The 21,818-nt window shown below is 44.2% G+C and overlaps 1 protein-coding gene across 1 annotated transcript in view; it reads right to left on the bottom strand.

The window, feature by feature from the left end:
• Positions 1–21,818, bottom strand: part of LOC139479285 (uncharacterized) — a 142,091-nt gene that overhangs the window by 74,524 nt on the left and 45,749 nt on the right. The window contains exons 17-32 of the mRNA XM_071262151.1: positions 21,253–21,371; positions 20,417–20,605; positions 19,613–19,854; positions 18,986–19,209; positions 16,643–18,409; positions 15,643–15,784; positions 13,436–15,159; positions 12,573–12,764; positions 12,109–12,243; positions 11,287–11,553; positions 10,367–10,723; positions 9,475–9,654; positions 9,006–9,122; positions 8,332–8,484; positions 7,546–7,698; positions 339–551 (exon numbers count right to left, since the gene is read on the bottom strand). Of these exons, the coding sequence (XP_071118252.1) occupies positions 339–551; positions 7,546–7,698; positions 8,332–8,484; positions 9,006–9,122; positions 9,475–9,654; positions 10,367–10,723; positions 11,287–11,553; positions 12,109–12,243; positions 12,573–12,764; positions 13,436–15,159; positions 15,643–15,784; positions 16,643–18,409; positions 18,986–19,209; positions 19,613–19,854; positions 20,417–20,605; positions 21,253–21,371 (6,174 nt within the window). The remainder of the gene's footprint in view (positions 1–338; positions 552–7,545; positions 7,699–8,331; positions 8,485–9,005; positions 9,123–9,474; positions 9,655–10,366; positions 10,724–11,286; positions 11,554–12,108; positions 12,244–12,572; positions 12,765–13,435; positions 15,160–15,642; positions 15,785–16,642; positions 18,410–18,985; positions 19,210–19,612; positions 19,855–20,416; positions 20,606–21,252; positions 21,372–21,818) is intronic.

Here is a 21,818-nt window from a genome sequence, read left to right as displayed (position 1 = left end):
CCATGCAAACCAGAGGTTAATAACAGGAGCAATGACCAACACAAACAGTCATAGTGACCACCTGACCCTCAGTGTTGTCTGCATGCCCCAAGGCTGAGGCTGCCCGTGGACCACAAGTGTTCAAGAGAGTGAGTGAGTGAGTGAGTGGGTGAGTATGGTTTTATGCTGGTTCTAGAAATATTCAATGCAATGTCATGGTAGGGGACACCAGAAATTAACTTCACACATTGTACCCATATAAGGAATGAAACCCGGGCCTTCGACATGAACAAATGATACCACCAGGCTGCCCCACTGCTCCCTTGGGGAAAAGAGTGATCAAACAGATTTAACCATACCTGTGACGGCCTCTTTGCCGGAGGAGCTGCAGTATTTGCCAGCATCACACGGGGTGCACTGAAACACAGTCTGCAGCTTGGTGTTGGGGTTGTAGGTCCCTGCTGGGCAGCCGAACTGGGTGGACCACTTGGTACCGTTGGGGCAGTAGTATCCCTTGGGGCAAGGGTAGGGGGCGACGGACGACAGGTCAGTGGAGTCATCACAGTAGTAACCTGGGAGGAAGGAACATTAGTAACATCTGTGTGTCTAATCATCATATTGTCACAAGCAAATAAATTTATTTTGTAATATTAGTAAAATCTAAATATTTTTTACATTTGTATACTTATCCTGCATTACTCCTTAATGCATTCACTGCTTACTTACGACAACTAGAAGGACAGCCTGCGAAGGTCCTGGGTGAAGAAATAAAGTTGCTGTTCTCAAGTCCCAATCAGTGGTCTTCCGTCGCTGTCCTGTGACCTTGATGACACCTAAGGTCATCTTCACATCACTGCCTGTCGCCCAAGCTCTTAGAAAAACATACTTTTGAGGTTTCTGAAGCCAAAGTGGGGAGGCAAGTCTTACGACGGGTGGGCCTTAAGCGTAGTAATGCAGGATAAGTATACAAATGTAAAAAATATTTAGATTTTACTAAATTTTTTACTTATCCTGCATTACTCCTTAATGCATCTGTATCGGACGATTTGGAGGTGGGTAAACCTTCAGAATACAGAAACCTCAATAATTCACACCCTACAATACGACACCAGTTGGTCGATAAACCGTGAAGCGGAAAAGTTCTGAAAGAAACAAAACGCCATTACGGTAGGGTTGTTCAAAAATCAAAAAGATTGAACATAGGAATTAAAGAGAAATTCCCTATATATACACGCATAGTAATAAAGAAAATAATAGCTATTCAGCTAATTCTTTACTTACTACGTCATCGAGCCGTCTCTGACAAACAAGATTGTCTAATATTCTTCCACTGGCGGCGAGTGAGTGACTGCACATGGAAGTTGACTGGCTCTGTATAGGGCGAGTTCATTACTTGCGTCAGGGGTTGGCAACCTACAGGATAACAACCAGAGGGCCAAACTTCAAACGTTTTCGACATCCCCGAGAGCCCGAACGCGAAGGTTATGACTAACGAAAATATGTGTCGAATCTCCAGAAATATCCTTCCGTGATTGTTCCAAAACCACAAGTGCCGTGTTGAGCCCTGGTAAGGCTGACACCTTGAGATCTTGAGGGTAATTCGCTCTCGGCGAGTTCCGTTTGGCGATCTCGTATGTCTGAAGGATTACTGCACGTAACCATAGAGATATGGTGTTTGCAATTATGCGACTAACTTCGGTCGTTGACAAAGTAAATACGGGTATCAATGACCGCTTCCTCGAACTCCTCGTCGAACTCCTAGTCTTGGAGCGTCGAATGAAAACTCGAACTGCTCGCACCGAGCCCAGGAGAACTTCACCATGTACGATTCCCACACTAGTCGATATCGGTGGGATGGTGAAGGAACGGTCGGGTTGGCCTGGTAGTAGATTTTAGCAATAAAATCCCAGCATAACCCTAGATGTCCCGTTCCGTGCGTCCCATGCTCAAAACGGATCCGGGTTGAGTCGATCACATGTAGTTCGCTCACCCGTACCGCCATTGCTAATGCCAAGAGAAACCATTGTTTCCTTGGTGATGTCCAAGCTCCTCACAGCGATAGCCCGTTCGCGGAGCTCTCTATACTATACCGAGAGTGTAACGAAGGTGTCACGCGCTGGGAAGGAGCTTGAAAATGAGGATGCAATGAGGGGCTCGAAGGGGGCCCTCGCAAACCTCGAAGTACCACGTTCAAGTCCCAATCAGGTGGCTGGAACTTGGCCTTCTGATCCTCAAGCCTGAATGAGCATAATATGGCCTGTAGTTCCGTGACCTTAATCACATTGTGATTTTCCGGAAACGGCCAACACTAAGATAATTGCAGCCAATTACGTAGTAATGGTGCTACCTTCCAAGTGTTTTGGGGTACGCAATGTAAGAGCTATTCCTCTAGGAATTGTGACGCAATCGTAGGGTCTTGATTCTTTTCTTCCCTGTAAAAAGTCTCAAGTGATCCCCACTTGTCATCGTCGTCTCTGGGAGAGTAACGATGAATTAAAGCTATAGCTTTGCTGCCCGTGTCGAAATAACCCTTCGCACTTAAACGCCTTTTAAAGACGAACCATGCGTGCAGACGTTGGGTGAGGCAATTTTCTGTTGAGGGTGGATGAGTAGGTTGGACCACTGTGAGAGGGGTAGTGAATCGTTTTAGATTTTTCCGAGCTTGACGAACTACCCTCTCGCCGGTTACCAGGGTGCGACCAAAGGAGAGATCGAGATACCTTGTCTCCTTGATCCCCTGTATCACCTTGGGAAGTAAAAGTGGTGGCAGAAAAGTGTTAGTTTTTTTGCCCTTCCCAAGTGATACTGAACTCGTCCACCGCCCAAGTCTGCCGATCCGGCAACGGGGAGATATACGTCATGAGTTGGTGGCCTAGGCAAGTAATAAACAAGTCAATGTTTGGTTGCCTGAATTCCTGAAGCAGTAACTGGAATGCTTCTGTGAGAAATTTCCACTAGGTGGGAGCCACCCTGTCTGGACGTGATAAAGTATCGGCCAGTCTGTTTCTACATCCGGGGATGTGCTGAACTATGAACTTTAGTCACAGCCGATCCACTAGATGGAACAAATCTGAATGTCCTTAGAAGTAAAGAGTGGGAGTGCGTTGTTCCCCGATTGCACAGGCACCACACCACAGTGCTGTTGTCTGTGGATATTGCGAGTCGGGCTAACTGTAGTTGATTCTGCCAATGTGATATAGCCAGAATTAAAGCTTCCAACTCCAAGTTGTTTGTGTGCCACTTCCATTGAGCGCCGGGCCATAGCCCTGAGTTTATCTGGTCTTGTAAGTGAAGACCCCACCCCTGAAAGGGGCCGTCCACAAACAGGTGTGTATTCGGGGAAAACCCGAATAAAGAGACTCCGCAGACATTCAACGCCACAAATTGAGGCAAGGCTCTAGCTTAGTCGGTAGAGTGATGGCCTTGAGTGGATCCTGACTCCTGATGTAAGGGTTCAGGAAAAAATTGAATTGGTCGCAGTTGTAAGCGGCCCATGCTAGTTACATCCTGTGCCGAGGTGATTAACCCTAGCAACACTTGCCACTGGCGAAGTGTGTGTGGTTGGTGTAGAGTAGATGACAAAAGAAGCAGAAACTTGTGCCATCTGTCCCTCGGTACAGATAGGATATCCTGGTCTGTCTTGAACAGGTCTCCTATGAACTGAAGTCAATAGGAAGGAGAATACTCCCGACTTCGTCTCGTTGATTGTCTATCCCAGTTATTGACATGTGTTGATGATACAGTAGATCGCCCTCCATCTACGACTCGAACCAAGTGTTCGTCACGTGTAGATAGTTATTGGCTTCATTACTCCTGTAAATAGCCATAAGTGTCACTGACATGTCAAATGGGAAATACCACCATTGGTAGTGAACCTCAATGAACTGGACCTGAAAAGTCTACGGTTGGGATGGATAGTCGAGACTGATCAAGAGTCAAACGTTCGTTGAACACAGAGATTGTGGATCATCCTCATCTTGTCTGGGTCCTTCATGAGTACCAGGTAGGTGTGAGGATAAAACCCCGGTGTAAAAACTGGGTTGTGAACCCACTCTACAGCTCTTCTTACCAACAGTATATCAATGTTGGATTTTCCCAATCAAACTGTGGTCAACGGTGGGGTTATCTCTACCCGTATACGGACACCATGATATAGTGCGATAAGTACGAAATCGTCCTTGAGACTTGTCTCTGCCACTCCCTTCTCAGTAAGGGAATGCTGGTCTTCCCTGAGAAACGCGCGTCAAGGCTTATAATTCCCTGACTTGCCAGCCCGCTTGGACTTTCCAAGCTTTTGGGGAACTTGACGTGCGTGTCTGCGATCTGTTCGTTGAACAGGGGAGTAGATGACCAAGGTTGACGTAATAGACTGCCCTTGAAACCAGCATCTCAGTTGGAAACGCTATAAAGTCTTGGGTGTAACGGTAATCTCCGTCAGAACGGTCTCAAGATGAATTTTCCTGTGGTCAAACTGACGCTGTAGGAAAAACACGATAGTTTGAAAGTGATCTATTCAGATAGGGTTATCCTCTAATAGATTCTGATCCACTGCAAACATTGACGATATTGGTCGCTTAAATGACGGAGCAAAAGTGAGTTTTGGAGAAGTCTTCCTCCAATGACCTCGTGGTGTCCCTCTTATTTACCCTGTTATCAGGGGAGGGCGTTACTGACACGAGATGGTTTGCTTCCCAATCGGGTACATGTGCTAAGCTGATCATGTGCCGGTTACGTAACCGAGTACACTGTAAGCCTTGGGCTAACGTCATTGTAGAGACCTTGATTGGTACGCAGACGCTGCGCTCAGCGCAGGTCTGGAATGTTGGAACAGCGCTAAGCTGATCGTGCGACGTTTGCGTAATAGGAGCGCATTGGGTAGCAGTCAGACGCTGCGCTCGGCGCAGGTCTATGCTGGATATGTTGGAACAGTGCTAAGCTGATCGTGCGTCGCTTGCGTGATAGGAGCGCTTGGGTAGCAGTCAGACGCTGCGCTCGGCGCAGGTCTATGCTGGATATGTTGGAACAGCGCTAAGCTGATCGTGCCTCGCTTGCGTAATAGAAGTGCTTGGGTTGTAGTCAAGTGCTGCGCTCGGCGCAGATAAATCAGACACAAAGCTCAAAAGTATTGACTGGATCAAGGCTTGCGTCTAATCTACCCCCACCATAGCATCTTGATACGCTGGTGCTGTCGCCGACCTCACAGATTAACATACATGTATCTGGAAGTGTCCGGCGGCTGAAAAAATAAGAGCAGTTACGATACTCACAAAATCCTCCGGTATTGTTGATTTCGGTGGATGGTGTACTTCTGCAGTCACAGGCGTCATAATACCTGCTGATAATAACGGTTGGGTGGTAATGACCGAACCATGTCATTCGCTATTCTGCAATAGTGACATTCCTCTCGTCTCACGGCGGAATAACTGCAAAATATGATTGTGAGTAATCTGCTTTTATATAGTAAACTCGTTGGATTAGTGATTTACACAAAAATTACATTTTGATTTTGGGCGAGCACATCTACGTGCATGCCTAGAACCGTGGATAAAGAGCTTTGGGCGAATATTCCATGACAATATGTACACCACGCAACCATAAGTTACGCAATTAAACCATTGAAGAAATGGTACTGGAAGAATGCCGTAGAATTGAACAGTAATCTATCGGCAAAAATACGAATTCCAAGGGTATACAATATTTTTATATACGCAATTCAATGTAAACCAAGGCTATTTACATTTAGAGATTGGAGAGCACATCTGCGCGCAAACCAACCAACGTGGATGATAATCTTTGTAAGGTTTTTTCCACGACAATTAGTACAATGCTCAAAGGTATGTTACGCAATTAAACCCTTGTTGATGAGACAATACTGGAAGAGTGCCGAAGAATTTGAACTCTAATCTATCGGCAAAATTATGAGTTGCAAAGGTATACAATCTTTTTGTATGCGCAACTAAATGTAAACCAAAGGTATTTATATTTTCATTTAGGGTTTGGAGAGCACATCTGCGTACAGACCAAACAACGTGGATGATAATCTTTGTAAGATTTTTCCCACGACAATTAGTACCACGCTCAATCATAAGTTACACAATTACGCCATTGTTGATGAAGCGGTACTGGAATAATGCCATACAATTGAACAATAATCTATCGGCAAAACTACAAGTTGCAAGAGTATACAATAGTTCATATACGCAACTCAATGTAAACCAAAAAGACCAACAAAAACCTATTTAATCGCATAAACATAGGTACGCAATAAAAGAATTGTTGATAAAGCGGGACTGGAAGAATGCCGTAGATTCGGCAACCATATTTTTAACGAGTTGAAAAAGTATACAATAATTTGAGTATACGCAACTCACTGTTACGCCAAAGCTAGTAGTATTTAAGAACATAAGAATATGTTATACATACGTAGCTGAGAATTGTAAACAATATGACTACCTTGGCAGGCAAACGATTGTAACACAATTCAAAATGGCGGCGAACAACACTATTTTGGCGGGAAAAAAGACAAGAGTCTTTACACGCCTAATTAATTCATATAAAACTACACAACATGGTGAAAGTAATATGAAAAGAATACATCACCCATCGCAGATCAATTTTTAAGATTGTAGACAAACTGAAGGTCTAAAATTAATCCAAAAGGAGAGCTCCGCTTGGACACGTCCTAGCTGTGCTGCGACAAGCAGTGATGTGAAGATGACCTTAGGTGTCATCAAGGTCACAGGACAGCGACGGAAGGCCACTGATTGGGACTTGAGAACAACAACTTTATTTCTTCACCCAGGACCTTCGCAGGCTGTCCTTCTAGTTGTCGTAAGTAAGCAGTGAATGCATTAAGGAGTAATGCAGGATAAGTAAAAAATCTACCTTTTAATAGGGTTGTATTTGGGACAACACTTCATAGTAAGTCACACAATGATTGGAAGAATGAGTCAATGCGAAAAGTTACCAATGGACACACACACTTATAACACAGTAGGGGTACATAACCAAATGACATCAGAAAAAAAGACCAAAATATCTATAAATTACAATATTTCCAAAACTGAAAAATCAGACTGACCCAAAAATGGCCAAACACATTCTAGAAATGATGAAATTTGGTATGAGCTGAATAATCAAGATATTATCAAAAGAGGCTGAAAATCTATACATGATGAATAACAGTCACAAATATCCTGTCAAGTTTGGACTACGTAATAAGCGCCCCGCTCTAATAAGCGCCAACGACGATATTTGCTAATATATTGGCTAGTGAACAATCCCAATTAGCACTACTTCCAATTGATCAATGTGCACAAGACTTATTTATTCTCGTATAATACATTTGTTATATGCATCCTTAATCATGGGAAATTTAATTCTGGGAAAATATATCTGTCGTATATAAACATTTCAGGCTGTCAGCATAAACCACGAAATTTACGATCTTTCAACTCTGTTGTTTTTCACTAAAATAATATTCTAATAAGAGCCCCCTATTTCTAATTTTGAGAGCGCCCTGGGTGCTTATTATGTCGAATACGGTAAGTCAATATGGGAACATACCTGCCACACATTCCTTGCAGCTTCCTTGCCCCGTGCTGTCTTGGTAGGTGCCAGAGGGGCAGTGTGTAGGCTGGATGCTGCCGGGGGGGCAGTAGTGGCCGGTGGTGCAGGGGAATGGGTTACTTAGGTTCTGGCCAGGGGGACAGAAGTACCCTGGGAAGCAAATAGGGGGTGAGTGAGTCTACACAGCAGTTTCAGTCATGTCAGAGTGTGTCAGCTTCACATGGGAGAAACTACCAAGGCGACTGATTGTAGATGTTCACAACTTTGGTTAAACCAAGGGTATGGTGCAGACAAACCAAAAATCTTGATGGAATCTGGGATTCAAACTCATGAACAGACATAGTTAATGTACAAAACCTTCACAGAGTTGTTTGCCTAAGAAACCAGTGCTTCCCATGACATCATGAAATTAGTGTAGAGACAAATATTTATTTACCAAATCTTAATTTTCAACATGTTCTGAACAACAACAAAAATTTCCTAAAATGAGAAATTTCTTTGTCCTGCTTTAGTCTGTGCATTAGTCTGTATGAGCAAAAAAACACATTTCATTTCTGCTGTAAATGGTTAAGATAACTGGTAGTTTTGACATGCCAGTTGATATTATATGTTGAACAAAAAAGTTAAGGATATTTTGGGGGATATTTTTGTGAAATTGCGTGCTGCGTCTCCACAACAAAAATATAACCTAAAAAATATTCATGATCCCAATTTGTTTCAATGGCGTTTGGCATCCATATCTGGTAGTCTATAAAATTCTCAATAATATCTCAATGTGTTTACCTTCGTCACATGGTCCTGACGGTTCCGTGAGCCCCAGGTTTCCACAATACATTCCCTCAGTACACGGAGTGCAGTCACTGGCAGCCTTGTTGCCAGTCCGGTTGGAGAAGCTTCCCAGAGGACACTTTTCCTGGTCAGTCGTTGTTCCAGTTCCTGTGAAGAATTACCTGAACCTTGCCAAACTAGAACCTTGCCAAACTGGAACTCATTCCCATACATCACACCCTGGCAGACATCTTCAATCACACTCAATCCCCCATCCATAATTGTCTTTGATAAATGTTATTCTTTCCTACAATAGTAGTACCAGGGCCCACTTGCACAAAACGATCTTAGCGCTAAGACTATTGTAAGCCTATGCTAAAGTATGGGAGTTATGATCATCTTAGCGCTAAGATCGCTTTGTGCAAGTGGGCCCTGGAGAATATATATAAGGAAACAACACCCCCTATCCCTATGATAAGGTAACATCATTCTCCCTCACAATAGCATCTCCCTATTACTGTGATAAAGCTTGTATCATTCTCTCTTACAAAAATATCTCCCTATCACTGTGATAAAGCTTGTATCATTCTCTCACAAAAATATCTCCCTATCACTGTGAAAAAGGTTAGATAATTCTCTCACAAAAGCATCTCCCTATCACTGTGATAAAGCTTGTATCATTCTCTCACCACAATAGCGCCCTGGGGGACAGATGTCTCCTGTAACAGCATCTGTGGGGTCATCACGAGAGGCTCCTTCGGCACAGAAGTAGCCCGGTCTACAGGGCCCCGTCACATCAGCAAGGCCTGAAATAACACACAGCATTCATAGAGAAAACATCTCACACACATAAAATATTTTACTTGCTGTTAAATATTAGGGACACGAAAGTGACCCAATTTGAAGGAATATGCAATGCAAAGACTATTAATTCTACTCTAAATATTTTACTTGGCTAAAGTTTCAATGAGTTAGGTTTTATTCACAATACTCCAGCCATACGATGATAGGGGACACCAAGAATGACCTTCAGACATTGTATCTTTTCAGGGGTTCAAATCAGGCTTGACGAGGGAATGCATTACCCCTTACGTTATTCTACCACCCCCAATAAATAACAGTAAATGTGACAGTGCCAATGGAAGAAGGAGGCGTCACCTGGTGTGGAACAGTACTGCCCCTCTCTGCAGATGGTGGGTTCCTGAGATCCGGTGGGGCAGTAGTACCCAGGCCTACACTGCCCTCCGGTCGCATTGCTTGGACACAGGCAGTCATCGAAGGTGTAGTTGTTGTAGTCAGTGGGCTTACTGGCCCATGCTCCCAGCACACAGAAGTACCCTATGTGGAACAACAGGCATTCAACATACTTTCCAGGTAAACTGAGATATATATATATATTTCAAATAGTCTGTTGCAATCTGGACACCATTTATTTAAATGTGATGTGAAAGGTAAGTTACAATTTCTATTTACTATATTTTTCATTCACATTTATATCAGAGTATGCATAACAGTAAGAGAGACAAAAACTATGAGTAGTTGTTGTCCTTTCTTCAGTCAAAAGAGGTGAGGTTGTGTGAGATGGTGAGAGGTGGTGAGAGGTGGTGAGAGGTGGTGAGAGGTGGTGAGAGGTGGTGAGAGGTGGGGCAAGTTGGATGGGGTTGGGTGGGGTTGGATGGGGTTGGGTTGGGTTGGGTTGGATGGGGATGGGTGGGGTTGGATGGGGTTGGATGGGGTTGTGTTGTGTTGGATGGGGATGGGTGGGGTTGGATGGGTTTGGGTGGGGTTGGGTGGGGTTGGGTCAGGATGGGGTTGGGTGGGGTTGGATTGGGTTGGGTTGGGTTCGGTTGGATGGGGGTTGGGTTGGGTTGGATGGGGTGGATGGGGCTGGATAGGGCTGGATGGGGTTGGATGGAGGTTGGATGGGGGTTGGATGGTGTTAGATGTTTGTGAGCATGCCCCCATTCATTCTTTCAACTCTTATAGGTAATAATTAATATCATTCAAAGACCATCACAGTCTAACAGTTAAAAGTTGTATTTCTTCTTGCCTTCATCACAAAGACCTGAGGGGTAGGACAGGCCCTCAGTGCCACAGTAGTGCCCCCCAGGGCACAGCACACAGTCCTCCACTGACTGGCCCATGGAGCTGTTCCGGAAATAACCCCTCGGACACGGGAACTGGGTGGCAAACGCTGTACCGTTGGGACAGTAGTGTCCCTGTGGACACGGGTACAACTCGTAGTTAGTGATGTTTTCTGGACAGAAGTAGCTAGGTGGACACTGGAAACATACGTCCCGTCCTGTGACATTGTTGTACGTCCCGGACGGACACTCCAAGGGGTAGGATGTTCCAGGAGGACAGTAGTGGCTCACAGGGCATGGTCCTCCTTTCTCGGGTTCAGCTCCTACATGGGTGGAGATTTGTATAGACCTCAGGGTGACCATTTATAAGACTTCTCAGACACAGTGAAAACTCATAGCATTTCATTTTTTCATATATGCTTATGTGTGAAAACCTGTAAATATGAATTCCGGATGACCAATGAAAGTCTGTCCACTTCTCAGTGGTTAGTGACAAGCAGAATGCCAACATCAGATCATAGTGGTGATCAAAACACTGCTAGCACCACAAAGTCCAACTCTTCTAAAAGTATATACATGTATCCAGGAAAATTAGAAATTGATGTTTCACTGCATTTGAATAAGCCTACTGAATATTTACTAAACTGTCTTTTTCTCCTGTTTGTGTTTTTACCCCAAAATATTTCTCAAATAGTTGTCTAAATATGATTACTATCTAAAATTTCTTTCCAGTTTTATTGCTTTTATTACAAATGCTTAAAAAAACTGAAAATTCAAAAGACCTGAAACCAATGGGACCATTCTTCTCTTTCAAGAAACAGACCCAAATAGTTAAAGGACTTCTTTGCACTGACCATCTGTCTCTGTAGAACTTGTGGGGACAAACCTGTAGGATTGGGAACATTGTTTCCTCGATAACAGTAGAAGCCAGGCCAACAGGGGCCGGTGGAGTCGGACAAGTTGGTGGAACCACAGTACTGTCCCAGCTTGCAGTCCAGGCAGTCGGTGGGGTTGGTGCCCATGATGGCGTCTCTGTAGGTGCCATTGGGGCACGCAATGGGGTCCTCTGTCTGTTGGGGGCAGTAGAAACCGGCAGGACATGGCCCTCCAATGCCAGTGGTTGTTGCATCAGTTGGCGTGCTTACATTCACACCTTTGAAATACAGTGGTTTGAAGTTGATGTAGATGTCATGCAAGGTGAACAGAGTACCATGGTCTATTTGTTTGTATACACATGAAAAGCACATGGTGGTTCATAAGTAAAACACAAAGGATATAATGATAGATGAGGGCAGCAGAAAAACGTAACTTGTTACTTTACTTTATTTGCATGAATAAAAATATACTATAAGGTAACATGTACTTAAACTACATGAGCATGAGTCTTGTGAGAAAACACTTCTGAGCATTCATCTCTAACATAGCCTTAATTCCTATTCATGACATTTCACCTTTTGTGATGCAAAATAATGTGTCTCCAACAACAAAAGTTGTATGCATGTTTCTGCCCTCACCCATCACAGATCTACAGATGCCTCTTATATCACCCCATCATAACACAAGTCTACAGCTGCTAGTGATCTCAGCCTACCACAACACAAGTCTACAGCTGTTAGTGATCTCAGCCTACCACAACACAAGTCTACAGCTGTTAGTGATCTCAGCCTACCACAACACAAGTCTACAGATGCCTTCAGTGTTAGCGTACCTTGTTTGCAGAAGTATCCAGCTGCACAAGGTCCAGTGCCAGTGTCATTCTCACTGAAGTCAAAGTTCTTAGCTCCGAGGGCATCACAGAAGTAGCCTCCCTTACATGGTCTGCAGTCATCCACATGTGCCATTTCTGGAGGAGAATGTGACACACATAGTATACAGTCGAATTAAGTACAGCTCATCCCATGACTGGTTATATTTGTTGAAAAATAACATAACAGGCATTCTGTTCACAAAACATAATTCTTTATGAGACTAAGATTGATTGAATCATATAATGACACAAGAAATGGGCTTCACACACAGCACCAATGTGAGTAAATTAATTCTCGTCCTGGCAAGCCAACACTTTCATCAAAAGGCTACCATATCAGTCTAAAAGTTTATTTAGTGACTAGAGCATTGGCAAGAATTTCCACAAGAACATGCCAATGCTACTTGTACCAGTGTTACACATACCAAAGTCTGGGTTGTAGGTTCCTCTGGGACACTTGGGTTGGTCAGTGGTGGTGTTTCCAGGGCAGTACCTCCCTGGGGGACATCTGAGCGGGATCTCACCGTCTGAGCAGAAGAAGCTTGCCGGGCAGTCCATACAAGTGGCTCTCCCTGTCACATTGTTGAAGGACCCTGGCGGGCAGGGTAAAGGCTCACCTGGCACAAACACAACAATCATCAATTATTATCTTCAAGGTCAATAATAAAAGAAAAGTTACTGAGATTTTAAAGCGCTACCAGCATGCGTAAAAAAAAGAGCATGTTGTGGCATCATAGATTTCAGGGCATTCTGTACCCAAGATAGGGATTAACAGCACCCAGATAGAGATGAACAGTACCCAAGACAAGGATTAACAGTACCCAGATAGTGAGTAACAGTACCCAAGACAGGGATTAACAGTACCCAAGACTGGGATTAACTGCCCAGATAGGGATTAACAGTACCCAAGACAGGGATTAACAGTGCCCAGATAGTGAGTAACAGTACCCCACGCAGTGATTAACAGTACCCAGATAGGGATTAACATTGCCCTAGATAGTGATTAATAGTATCGCAGACCGGGATTAAAGGTACCCCATACAGAGATGAACAGTGTCTCACTGATCCCAGTGACACAAAGCCATGGCAAGTGTCTATCTTGTACAGGGCTATACATTGAAAACAGTGTTAGAAAGGGGAGTTTTACAGCAGCATAGTACAGTGGCCCTAAATCTTCATGTTTTAACATCAGTGGTCCCTCAACTTGCATGCCTAATTTCAAACACTAGAAAGTAGTTTTTCTTGCACCAAGAAATGTACACAAAATAGGTAACACAACACAGCATACCTGTTCCTTCTGGGCAGTAGTTCCCTTTGGGACAAGGATCCCCTGTGGCACCACCGTCACTGGGCTTATCTGTGCCAGCTCCACCCCTGCAGAAGTACCCAGGCGCACACACCCCATTAGGTTCAGTGAGACCATAGCCATTGCACACCCTGCCAGGGTCACACAGGGTGCAGTTCTCTTCTGCCTGGAGCCCAGTGTAGTTGGTGTAAGTCCCGTTAGGACATGGGCTGTGCACATACTCGGATGTTCCCTCGGGACAGAAGTATCCAGGTGGACAGAGATCTCCAAAGGGCTGGCCGATTGGGGTGGAGGTGTTTGATCCAAGGGTGCAATAGTGGCCTGGCTGGCATTTGATGTTTGGATCTGCAAGGCCAACATATTCACAAGCTTCACCCTGAGTACACGGGTTGCAGTGATCTTCTTGGTATCGGCCTACATCTGGCAGGAAGGTGCCCCTTGGACATGGATTAGGGAAATCTGTACCTTCAGGACAGTAGTAACCCTTTGGACATAGGATGGGTTCAATTGTTCCAGTTCCATTGCAGAAGTAGCCTTGAGCACAGAGGTCACATTCTCCAGATCGGCTGGCTCTCTGGTAGCTTCCCTTGGGACAAGGTTCCGGTTTGAAGGCTCCTTCTTGAGAGTAATGTCCGGCTGGGGTGTCGAACTGAGTAGCAATACCAGAACCACCGGTGCAATAGTAACCAGCGGCACACTTCTGAGATGCATCAGTACTACTAGAGCCTGCGCAGTAAAACCCAGGGTCGCATGGGATACAATCAAACTCTGTCTTGGCCCCTGGTGATTTACTGTATTTTCCTACTGGACAGGATGCAGGATAGGCAGTTCCGGGTGGGCAGTAACCTCCAGCTGGACACACTCCCCCTGTAGGTCCATCAGGAGGGGCGGAGGTGTAGGCTTTCTCTCGACAGTAGAAGCCAGCATCACAAACATCAGTTGGTTCAACCCTGCCGATGCCGTCACAGTAGTAGCCTCCTGGACAGGGGGTGCAGTCTGTACTTCTTCTCAGCTCCGTGGAATTCCCGTAAGTACCTAGTGGACAGGGTTGAGGGAACGTGCTTCCACTGACGCAGAAGTACCCTCGTGGACAGCTTATTGGTGTTGCCAGACCTTCTCTGTCACAATAGAAACCTGATATACACTCTGTACAGTCTTGGAATGACTCCCTGGCAGACCCATTTCGGTAGAACCCTATTGGGCAGGGGTAAGATTCAGGAGCAGCTGTTCCTAAAGGACAGTAGTAACCGCCAGGACAATCCCCTGCAGGAGTTGACAACCCTTCAGGAATACAGTAAGACCCGGGTGTACACTGAACACAGTCAGACACTTGTTTTCGGCCATAATCAGGATTGAAAGTGCCATTTGGACACGGGACAGGGTAGGGGTTGACATCTCCTGCAGGACAGTAGTGACCAGTCCTGCATTTATCCTCGATCAGATCGGGTTGTTTGTACATCCCTGGCGGACACTCCACTCCAGCTGGGCAGATCCGGTCAGTGGTCATGAAGGCAAGGCTGGTAGCGTTCTGGTCACAGTAGTAACCGGCCTTACAGGTTGTACACGAGTCAGCGCCGGCGGCCGAGTAGTTTCCCTTCTCACAGGGAAGTGGCTCAATGTTCGCCAGTCCAGGGCAATAGTAACCGGCTGTGCAGTCTCCACAATCGGTCAGCTTCTCTCCCTTGGTGTCTTCACGGAATGAACCACTGGAACATTAACAGAGCAGACATATTGATGTCTCAAGAAATATATTCAAATTTCCATCATCACTTAATGATATCTACTGATCTGTTCAACATGTTCATTTTAAAATGTATTTTCAACAGTCGAAGTCTTAATCTCATGTTTAAATGATGTGACTTAAGCGTCACTGATAATTCTGTAGCTCGAGATTCAGTTAATTAGTAAAATGCAGAGTTTTATGAAAAGGAAATATGTAAACATATTCAGGAATAGAAATTGCTGCATTGAAATAATTAATTTCTTTCAAAATTAAATCTTGGTAAATGTGTACCATTAGCTTGCTAGAGCCTCCTTGTTTTATTCTTCGCAGTAACACCTTTACTGTTCCAAATACGCCAATCAGATAGCACACATATAATGCAGCTCACTTACATGTGATTAAACTAAGTAATTCAACAGGTATACCACAAACAGGCAGCAAGATGCATTCTGTGTAAGACACTCACGCTGGGCATGATGTTGGCAGTATGGAGGCCTGTGGACAGTAGTTGCCTTCTGGGCAGTCCACACACTGCTCCCATCTGATGTTGCCGGTGTTGTTACTGTAGGAGCCTGCGTGGCAGGGGTGCTGATCCCCATACTCCGTGCCTGGAATTAGTGAGTGAGTGAGTGAGTGAGTGAGTGAGTGAGTGAGTGGGTGAGTGAGTGAGTGAATGAGTGAGTGAGTGACTTGGGGTTTTTAGGCCCTTGAACAATAACTTAGATACATCAAGGCATGTCAGCTTAATGTTGCAAGTAATTTTAATCCCAGGGTGACAGAGGTGTTAGAAGTTTATCAATTTGGTTAAACCCAGAGTAAAGTATCATGCTGACAGACCAAAGATCATCATCAGCGGGAAACTGGGATTTGAACCCACAACTAGCAGATAATAGATCCATGAGTCAGTGGATGAGAATAGCTAAAACATATTCTGGTTTAGTTGTATTTAAGAAACATTGAGGTAGCATACCAGAATCAGCATCAAACTTTTCACCTAGTTGGATCAAAAACCCAGCAACATGAACCACGATACTAAAACAGTGTCCCTTACAATGCTGCCCCACAAAGTACCCCTGATCATGGCTGCTTTAAATAAAGGTCACTTGGTGTGATCTATCACCAAAATTGGAGAAATATATATACAAAATACTAAATACTACATAAATTTCATGGAATAAAATAATTAAAAGCCTTAAATCTAGAAATACACTGAACACTCATTCATTACAAAATAGGGTAAAAACATGACTAACTGGCATGCTTCACTATGGATTTGTTAAGATGAAATTTGAGATGTTTTGTGCAAGCGGTAAAGTTATTATGAAACACAGTAGCCTTTCTAAACAGCTGTATTTTTTAGAAAAAAAATAAACACATGCATCAAAAATGTTAGGGATACTTTTGAAAATTGTATGAATTTTGAGTACTCACTGATCACTAGTGTAGTCCCTGCATTGTCTACTTACGTTCAGGACACCAGTGTCCCTTGGAGCAGAGGCCAGTTGGAGCTGCAGACCCCTGCAGACAGTAGTATCCCCTGGGGCAAGGTGAGCATCCCTCCTGATTGGCCAAGTTGGTCAGGTTGGTCCAGGTACCTGCAGCACATGGCCACTGGGTTTGGGCCCCTGTTCCTTCCTTACAGTAGTGACCTTTAGCACATGCAACAGGGGGTTTCTGGACTCCTCCAGTCCCAATGAGACAAGCTACGGTTTCAGGACATTTCTCACACTGTTCTATAGCAGTCAGGTTGTTATTGTTGGTGTATGTGCCAGCAGGACAAGCATATTCAGACTGGTTGGCTCGGTGATTGCCTCCCGGACAGTAGTAACCAGGTGAACATCGGGAGTTGGGTTCAGTGAGACCGTACTCTGTACAAGCTTGACCAGAGGTGCAAGGTTTGCAGCTAATGACATCGCCTTGTTCAACATCCGGGTTGAAGGTTCCTGGAGCACACTGAGTTGGGGTTGGTGTTCCAGCAGAACAGTAGTGGCCTGCCGGGCAGGATCGACAGAACTCCAAACCAGTGGAGCCTGTTTCAGCCGTGTACTTCCCAGATGGACATGCATTAGGGGAGCCAGTTCCTGACGGGCAGTAGGACCCCCTTGGGCAGACATTGGCATCAAACCAGGGATCTGTTGTACCCTCTGGACAAAAACGACCCTCGGGGCAACTAGAGCACTCACTGACTTGTACATTACCAAGATTATTTGAGAATTTTCCTGCAGGACAAGGGGATTCCTTATAGTCTCCAGTTCCAGCACCACAATAGTGTCCCTTTGGACAAATCAGACTTGATGATGGCTGCCCTGCAGTGCCCTCTGGGCAGTAGTAGCCTTGAGGACACTGTTTACAGTCTGTGTCAGCAACATATCCAAAAGCATCTCCGTAAAATCCTTTAGCACATGGCAGTTCTGCCTTTCCATCAGGACAGTAGTATCCTAGCTTACATTTAGCACTTGGGGGGTCTTCCTGTGTACTACCTTCAGGACAAGCATAGCCCATCATGCAAGTACTACAAGCTATGGATTTCTCAGGGCTGTACTGACCCTCTGGACATATGGCTGGTTTAATGCCCTTGTTGGAACACTGGAATCCTGCTGGGCAAGTAGTACAGGCTGGCTGACTTCCTAAACTGTAGAAACCATCTGGACATGCAGTCCCTGGAGCTTTAGTATCTGGACACTCCTCTCCTGAAGGACAGGCTGTGCACTCGATCTTCTTGGCTTCAGCAAATGTTCCTGGAGCACATGCAATTTTGTAGCTGTCGTAGATGGTGGGGCACATGTAGCCCGCTTCACAATCCACACATGCACTTCTGCCTCCTTCACTGTAGGTTCCGTCCTGACATTTGGTCTTGGTGTCAGAGTCAGTATTAGGGCATGCATACCCAGCAGGACATGTGGTACATGCAGTCTGTTTACCAATAGAGTAGGACCCAGCTCCGCAGGTGACAAACTGGTCGGTGTCAGTTGCCGGACATGCTTTACCTACGGGACACTCTGTGCATGCTGTTGCGTTTCCTACGGAGTAATAGCCCTGTGTACATCTAACCCTGGTGGTGGCGTCCGCCGTGGGGCACTGCCAACCTGCCTCACATGGGTTGCAGGAAGGTGAGCCACTCACGGCGTAGAATCCTGCGGGACAGGCGGTGCTCGTGTCGGTGCTGGTGTCGGGACAGAAGAATCCTGCTGTGCACACCGTACAGCTAGACTGGTTACCCAGGGAATAGCTTCCTGAAATAACAAAACAAGCAAATTAGACACAAAAAATACACAAAATGATGGATATATGTTTGCCAGAAGAATAGAATTCCAGCAAAGACGAGACAGTTACTCCTTTTCTTTCTTCTTTTTCTCCATCAACAAATTCCTCATTAAAATGAAGTTAGAAGTTATTACTTCTGCTGGTTGAAGTGTGCACCTTATACCTATTGTTCTAACTGTACTGAACAATGCATTATCGTATATTGAGATTAAAGATAAATGGAGATCTGGATTTTTTTTTCATAATCTTGTAAATATAGTTTCCCCAGAGATAAAAACTATGTCTAAATATAGCAAACTAGGATTATTTAAGCCTCCTGAAGGCTCTTAAAATATTTTGATAAAAAGAGTAGCTAATATTCTAAAATATTGTAACTATTTAACATGATTTCATATAATCTACAGATCATAGCACAGGATGCACCAATGTGCATTTGAACCCAGTTCTGTATATCATAAATGAACAACCTTATAATAGGCCTAGCCCTCCATCCATGCAAAACTGTTTCGTTCTTAATTTCAAACAATTCTGTTGTTCCAACTTACCAGAAGGACACGTGTACTGGTTGCTTCCTGTTGTAGTGGATGGACAAGCTGACCCAACTGGACAACCTTGACAAGCTGCCTGGCCCGTGACAGCGTACGTTCCGGACACGCAGGATGTGGGAGAACCAGCCCCTGCTGGGCAGGCATAGCCAGCAGGACACTTGGTGCAGGCGTCGGAGCCACTCAGACTGTATTCCCCGCCCACACAGGGCACTGGGGCAGTGCTAAGGTGAAAGAATAAGAGCTTTATGGGTAAGCGGCAAACATTTCCCAATTTTCAAATATTCTTTTTTACTTTTATTGCCATCAATTTAAAAATGAGCATTTCTGATTAAATGCAATGTTTTTATACTTACCTGATGCTACACAGTGCCCTATAGGTGTAGCGTCAGGTAAGGTAAAACTTATATTTTAGTGCTCTAGCCACACAAAGATCTGAAGACTTACACTTTTGTGATGTCATTGTCAGTGACGCTGATTGGGTGTGTGAAAGGTCGTAACAGGATATCTTCAGATCTTTGTGTAGCAGTAACAAGCACTAAGATCTGATTTTAATGAGATTGGACATTTTGGAATGGGTCAATTTGAAACCGCATGTCCTCCCATGAGGTCCTGTTGAACACTTACTTGGTAGTAGGGCACTTGCTACCAGCAGGACAGGTAGTACATGTTGTTGATCCAGCAAGGGCGTAAGATCCTTTACGGCAGGCGATTGGTCCAATAGATGGCATGGGGCACATAGACCCTGCTGGACATTGCTGACATGCCATGGATCCTGTGCTGTAGAAGCCAGTAGTGCAGGGATCCAGAACATCCTTGGTGGAGTCACAGTCATCTCCAGCAGGGCAGGGCAGGCAGGTGCTTGTTCCCTAGGAAGGAAGACACCACATATACCTCAGCTAAAAGACAGTCTAGGTCTGGGGGAAATTAGCAATACTAGTAAGCTCGATTCAAGAAACTGAAAACCCTCTGTTTCTCTGCTTGCTCAAACTTTTCAGATGCATATAATCGCAGACAGGAAATGCCAATCTCGACTTCACTTTTGACTGAACCTTAGATCTTTAATAGTGACTACAATTTGGTTATCATTTTATAAAAGCTGTATACAATCTGTTTAAAGGTTTTTTTTAAAAATGATATGGGGCCATCTCCAAACAAAACAAGAATGAACTTCAGAAAATTATCCCCGTGTTATGAGTTTTCAGAAGCTTAAGAAACATTCTTAGTTTTTCCTCTAATCACAAGAAGAACTGTAAAACATCTCACTCAGTTATAAAGGATGACTTTATCTTAAAAACAGGCCATCATCTGATTATTTACATTGTCTGTGCGACGCCAGACCCTTTGCTATAAGTAAATTGTGATAAACATGGCTGTCTAAAAAACCTAGGATCCACTAATATTTTGAACATAGACAAGAGGAAGACTCACAGCAGGACTGTAATAGCCATTTATACAGTTGATTGGAGAGGCGGCGGGGTCCAGGCATGACTGACCGGTAGGACAGTCCACACAGGCGGTCAGACCTTGGGTGGCATATTGACCAATAGCACACAGCATGGGGGGGTCAGACTTGTTGGGACACTCATGGCCTGCCGGGCAGACAGTGCAGCTCTCCACCTATCAGAAATACAGAAGTTAGTCCAAACTTTTCAAATAATATCACAGTGGAATATGTGAAACAAAGAATGAGAAACGTATTTGACACATTAACAAAACATTTACACCAAGGTACTGTTGCTCACCAGGTATATTCAAAGTGGTCTGAACGTTATATTGATGTGAAATCTGTAGCCATGAACTGACTTTGTAATGTGGTCTGTTTTATTACAGGACAGTACAATCCCCAAAAGTATCATCTTGAAACAATAAAGATTGATTGTGTGAGAGAGTTGGGTTTATCCCAGTTATATCACAGCAAAGGAGGAAAGCACGAAGTGATGCAGATCTCAGAAATTTACCACTTCGGTGAAACCCATGAACTAGGATTTCAACCATGGATCCTGGGTTTCTGGTAAACCCAAGGGAGGCAACTCTGCACAGTGAATTGTGGCACCTTAGATAATTTGTGTCCCATACATCAAAGAAAACATTGATGTAAATGAACATTCACGTGAAACATCACTACACTTGGTAAAGGTTTTCTTTTCAGAATGTTGTCAACCATGGCCAAAATTCATTTCAGATACCAGTCGACATAAGTAAGCTCTTATACACAAAGAACTTGGGTCCTCATCTGCCCTGTAAACCCCATAGCTCTGGCTCACCTTGCCCTCCAGACTGTAGTATCCTGTGGCACAGTCGGATGGTGTTAGGGCAGGATCACTACATTTCTTGCCAGCTGGACACAGCGAGCAGGCTGAGGAGCCCCCAGTGCTGTAGGTGCCTATCAATGAAAAATCCCATTAGGACAGGAATTCAATCAACACTTCACTGAAAAAAATTAGGTCTAGTCAAAAACGAAATTAATAAAATACTGTCAGTTGATTCCTTTCAAATTTATTTGTTTACATTATTTGTTTACATTATTGAATTAAATTATTGAATTAAATCATTGAATTAAATTATTGAAATACATTATTGAATTACATTATTGAAATTGAAACAGGATTAAATGCAGCATAGAAATGCATCACTTAAACATAGCCCTCAAGCATCCGTTTCACAAATGGATGAATGTAGGCTTGTTTAACAAACACACAGGTCACAATCCAATGTTAATTACTTGTTAGTTTTGTAAGATACATATGTTCATGAAGGAGCTTCCATTGTTACATATTTAGGCCATGTGTTACTTCAGGTCTTTAAAGTGATTTAATATATTCTTTGAAGG

Source organism: Haliotis cracherodii, unplaced genomic scaffold (genome assembly GCF_022045235.1).
Source record: "Haliotis cracherodii isolate W230 unplaced genomic scaffold, xgHalCrac1.p SCAF_1, whole genome shotgun sequence".
NCBI lineage: Eukaryota > Metazoa > Mollusca > Gastropoda > Lepetellida > Haliotidae > Haliotis > Haliotis cracherodii.
Note: the sequence above shows the minus strand (reverse complement) of the source record. Positions and strands in the feature narration are given on the sequence as shown.